Genomic DNA, 4,914 nt, shown 5'->3' with positions numbered 1-4,914 from the left:
TCCTATCCTTGCGTGGACAAGCCAGTAACGGGTGTTCCTTGGGGTGGGGTGACACCATGCTCAAGGTGTCAGCTGACACGCTCTCCATGTATGGATTCTGCACACAGGACAGCAGAGATGACCACATTTAACACCTTTATTTATCACTGCACCAGCTGGACAGAAGACACCAAGCACAGCGAAAATGGTGATCAACGTGGGCTGGGCAGGTGTAGGGCAGGGCCCCCACAGTCAGTCGCTCACCTGACAGGCAGCCCTGCACTCAGGCCTCCAGGACACAGGGCAAAAGAGCGGAACCCACAGACCTTCCCGACCCAAACCTTGGAGCAAACTAGTGGACACCTCCCACAAGCCTGAGCATGCTAGCTCCTTTGTTGGCAGGGTTATGAGCCCCCCTCAACTGCTGCACCCCACTAGAGATGCTGGGCAGACTCCAGAGTTGGACGTTTGGTGCTGAGACCCTTCAGTTCAGGGCTCAGGCCTGTGTTGCTGGCAGGGCCAGGCATTCGTCCCGCAGGGCAGCGGGCAGGTGCTCCAGCTCCATGCTCACCTCTGCCCTCAGTGTGGACGGCCAGCACTGACCTGGCGTGGTTGCAGCCCATGGGTCCCTCCATGGCTGTGAAAGAGTGGGGGTACTTCCTGGGTCTGTGGGGGCCCCTCCATAGCCATGGAGGAATAGGAGTACTACCAGAGCTTATGTGGGACCATCGTTGTCCATAGAGGAGTAGGGGCACTTCTTGGGTCTGTGGACTGCCTCCATGGCTGTGGAGGGGTGGGGGTACTTCCTGGGTCTGTAGGGGCCCCTCCATGGCTGTGGAGGGGTGGGGGTACTACCAGAGCCTATGGGGGACCCTCCATGGCCATGGAGGACTGGGGGTACTTCCTGGCCCCATGGGGAAGATTCTTGGTAGCTGGGAGCAGTTGGCACTTCCTGAGTCTGTGGGTACTTCCTGAGCCTGGGGGGCTCTACAAGTGGGGAGTGGCCACTTCCTGGGCCATGGGGGCTGAGCCTCCTGGAATGCAGGAGGAGAGCAGAGGAGAGAGAGGGGTACCGGCTCGTGGAGGTGAGGCAAAGGCGCCCCCCGCTCTCCACGTTTTGCCATCAGCCCCACACTAAGACAAGCTAAAACATACGAAAATACTCCAGTATAAATATATATCTCTGTTCTACCATGTCCAACTCTGCTAGCTGCGCTGGGTCACTGGCCTTGCAGGTCAGAGGGAGTGACTGGTGTGGACAGTGCCCCATCCTCTGACCCACAGGCTCTACCTGCCCCGAACACCAGCCAGGAGTGTCCACAGGTGGGTGAGCAGAAGCAGTCGAGTTAGAGGAGGTGCAGACAGAGCTGCTTAACCCTGGGGACAATGGCCCTGGAGACAGGAGTCCTGGGGACAGTGTAGTGCAGGACATGAATGCCCTCTGGGCTTGTGTGGATGCAGCAGGGCTCCGCCATGGGCAGGTACGGATGTAGGGATCAGATGGCAAGCAGGGGTGGCCTGGGGGACAGAGGTACAGGGTGACCAGGTCCTTGGCCTTGCTCCTTCCTTCCAGGCGGGTTGTGAGCTGCCCGCACCCAGGGGTGGCTAAGCTGGGGCCACAGCTCTCCATCTGGGCAGCACTCCCACTGGCAGTGTTGGGGTGGCTCTGGCCAGTGTCTGGACACGGCCCTGGAGCCTGGCGGGCTCTGCATTGTCGCGGCCGAGGTCCCTGGATGCGTGTGTCCTTCTTGTGACCCAGGCCCCGGCGTTGGTGTCCTGGTGCCAGTGGGCAGAGGCCTCTGACTCCAGATCAGGACGTGGACGTCCCAACAGTGATGGAGCCTGAGGCCAGAGCTCGGGCAGGGCTGGGGCCTGGGCCTGCGGGGCTGGGGTGCACCTCACACCTGTCCTTGGAGGACTGTGGGACTGCGGGTGGAAGGGGGAGGGGTTAGCAGGGGCTGGCAGCATCAGGCTCATGGTGCGGGACTGGCACTCGCCAGCCAGCCTCTCCCAGTCACATCATTTCCTGTTGCAACGGACACTCTGACCCCTCAATGGGCAGAATGCAATGTCCAGACTCAGGTCACCTCCACTGTGGGCCCTGCGTCTGCCATGTGCTCGCTGTCCCTGCTGCCTCCAAGGACCGCTCTCCGTGCAGGCCGGTCCACGTGTGCATGCACCTGGTGGCCTTGCCCGTGGGCAGCGGAGCTGTGTGGGTCCAGCCTAGTCACTGGCCCTACCATCCCTCACGTCACTCATGCAGGTGACTCGACTTTAAATGTGCTCTCTGTTAGTGGGTTAGCATCATCGCCCTGGACCTGGCAGGATGACCGGGTCAGGGAGTCAGTGTCCTCCGTGTTGGGCCCGGCAGGATGACCGGGCCCACGGGCTGCCCAGCCCGCCAGCAGAAGCTGATGACCCTGTGAGGGGCTTATGGACAAGCTAGACTGGGACGAGGAGGTTTAGTAGGAAGAGGTGAGTCCCATGCGAACCCGGCCCCTGGCCCCCTCCCTAGTGCCCGCACCCAGCTCCACCCAGCACCCAGGAATGTCACGAAGTGGGTAGGTCTGCGCCACGAGGGCATCACTTGCCGCCCTGCACCTTCTGGTCGTAGGTGCCCGCGTGCTTGTAGCCCGACACGTAGCCCGACTCGTCCAGCAGGTCCACACGGCCTGCCTTGCCCCTGCCTTTGCCCGACGGGTCGAAGCGCTCCTTGTGGGAGCCGGTGAAGCGGGTGGTGTCTGTGAGCCGGGACACAGTGGGGGACGACACGGCTTTCTGGGAAGGGCAGAAGATGCTAAGAGATGGTCCTCAAACCTTGTCCTGATGGTTCAGAGACCCCCACCCTCAGCTAGCACCTCCCTCCTGCCTGCTTACCTCACCTGGCTGCACCCAGCCATACCCGGGGGCTCCCCAGCTTCACCTGGGCTTCCCCGCCTCTCCTGGACCTCCCCCAGACCATGCCCGCTGACACAGGCTCCACCCCCTGTTGGAGGAGCGAGGTCAGTCTGGGCTACCTTCGGTTGGGCCCAGGGCTGGCCGGGCATCGCTCACCGTAACCCCCGAGATGATAGGCACTTTGCCCTCGATCAGCCGGTGCACCTCACGCAGAGCCTCCTCGTCGCTCTTGTCCTTGAAGCGCTTCTTGGCCAGCTCCCGGAGGGCCTCCTGGAACTGCTCGAATGTGATGGTCCGGCAGGACTTGCCTCTGCGGACAAGGGGGGCTCAGGACTCACGGGAAACACTGCCCAGATTGCTCCCACCTCCCCCAAGCCCACACCAGGGTCCCAACGTCCCCTGGGTCCCACCCCCGGCCCTGCCCCAACCCCAGCACCACCAGCCTGCCTCAGAATTCAGCAGAGACCCCACGGGCCAGGCTGCACTCCAGGTGGGGGTGTGGGGTCCCCACCACCAGGGGACACCCACAAGGACCCCATGTGTAGTGTAAGGCACCCTGGCCTCCCTCTCCGGGGGTGGCCCAGTTCCTGGCTCCCCCACATGCCCCGCTGGGGAAGCTGGACCATGGCCTTGGCCACAGCAGAGGTGTCTGTCCCATGTCCCCACCAGACCCCAACTCTGCCTGCCCAAGCGTGGGCTTTCCCACCCGGGACCGGCCTGCAGCCTCCGAGTAACCAATGGGCCCTGGCGAGTGATGGGCACCAAGCCATGTGCCCTCAGCTTCCCTACCCCACAGTAATGTGACAACGGGGAAACCTGGCATCTGGCCTAGTCCTGGGGACATCCGTGGAGCACCACACTCAGAGCGACCTTTCCTTCCTGGGGAAACTGCCGCCACAGCTGTGCTCATCAGGACGGCACCTGGACCTCCTCTCAGCCCGTCATGGGCACCTGGTACCCACTCTGGAGTTCTTGTCCTCTGGACATAGCTACAGAGGTGACAGGAAGAACCCAGTGTCCTGCTCCTCAAACGAGTCCCTAAAGTCCACAGGAAACACACACATTGCTCAGGGTCTGTCGGGAGGTGGTCCCTCCAACTACACAGCCATCCCGGAGGAGACAAGCCGTCTTTCTCTGCAGCACCTGGTGGGCTCAAAACATAGAAACCTGCCTCTTGTCAGCAGTCTGACCTACTGAGAAATCCCACCCTGTGTGAACAGACCACAGTGTGGCCATGAGCGGAGGACACACAGTCCACATGGGTACACTAAGTGGGACAGGTCCACGGCAGATATGCACAAATACCCACAGGTGTGCACCAACACACATGGGTGTACACAGCATGAACACACAAGCGTCCACTATGAGTACAAACACGTACACAGAAGCATGCACACGCACACACACACACACACACACACACACGTGCACTAGTGTGCATACAAACACACGGGTTTACAGTACACACACAGAGGCATGTACACACACGTGCACCAGCATACATACAAATGCACTGGCTTATAATACGCACACAGACACATGCACGCACACACACACACGTGCGTGCACCAGCATGCATGCAAACGCATGGGTTTACAATACACATGCACACAGATGCATGCACACACACAGATGCGTGCAACAGCATGTGTACAAACGCACGGGTTTACAAGGATATACACACACGTGTACAAAGCATGAACACAGGTGTGCACCAACATGGAGACATGCTAGGTGTGCACAAGCGTGAATACACATGCACAGAGGCATGCACACACACGGGTGTACACGTGTGCAGATATCCACAGCATGAATACACTTGGACACACACAAATGTTCACAAGGATGCATGCACAAGTACAGGTGTGTGCCAGCGTTGAACAGTGTGACCTCACCCTGGTGAGGCTGATACTGATACCGGGTCAAACTGTGACCACCCTCCCAACACCTGCCCTCTTTCCTCCTGCAACCTCATCCCTCTTCAAGCCCTGGCTGTGCCCATGTCCCGCAGGCCCCTGCCCTCCCACAGCCCCGCCC

The 4,914-nt window shown here is 60.5% G+C and overlaps 1 protein-coding gene across 1 annotated transcript in view; it reads right to left on the bottom strand.

The window, feature by feature from the left end:
* Positions 1-2,562: 2,562 nt before the first annotated feature.
* Positions 2,563-4,914, bottom strand: part of TPPP (tubulin polymerization promoting protein) — a 10,270-nt gene continuing 7,918 nt past the window's right edge. Inside the window, exons 2-3 of the mRNA XM_006900156.1 lie at positions 3,034-3,187; positions 2,563-2,757 (exon numbers count right to left, since the gene is read on the bottom strand). Coding sequence (XP_006900218.1) covers positions 2,563-2,757; positions 3,034-3,187 — 349 coding nt within the window. The remainder of the gene's footprint in view (positions 2,758-3,033; positions 3,188-4,914) is intronic.

Source organism: Elephantulus edwardii, unplaced genomic scaffold, assembly GCF_000299155.1.
Source record: "Elephantulus edwardii isolate Elephantulus edwardi_28Jun2011 unplaced genomic scaffold, EleEdw1.0 scaffold00274, whole genome shotgun sequence".
NCBI classification, from domain to species: Eukaryota; Metazoa; Chordata; class Mammalia; order Macroscelidea; family Macroscelididae; genus Elephantulus; species Elephantulus edwardii.
The sequence above is the reverse complement of the archived record's forward strand: the minus strand, read 5'-3'. Positions and strand labels throughout refer to the sequence as shown.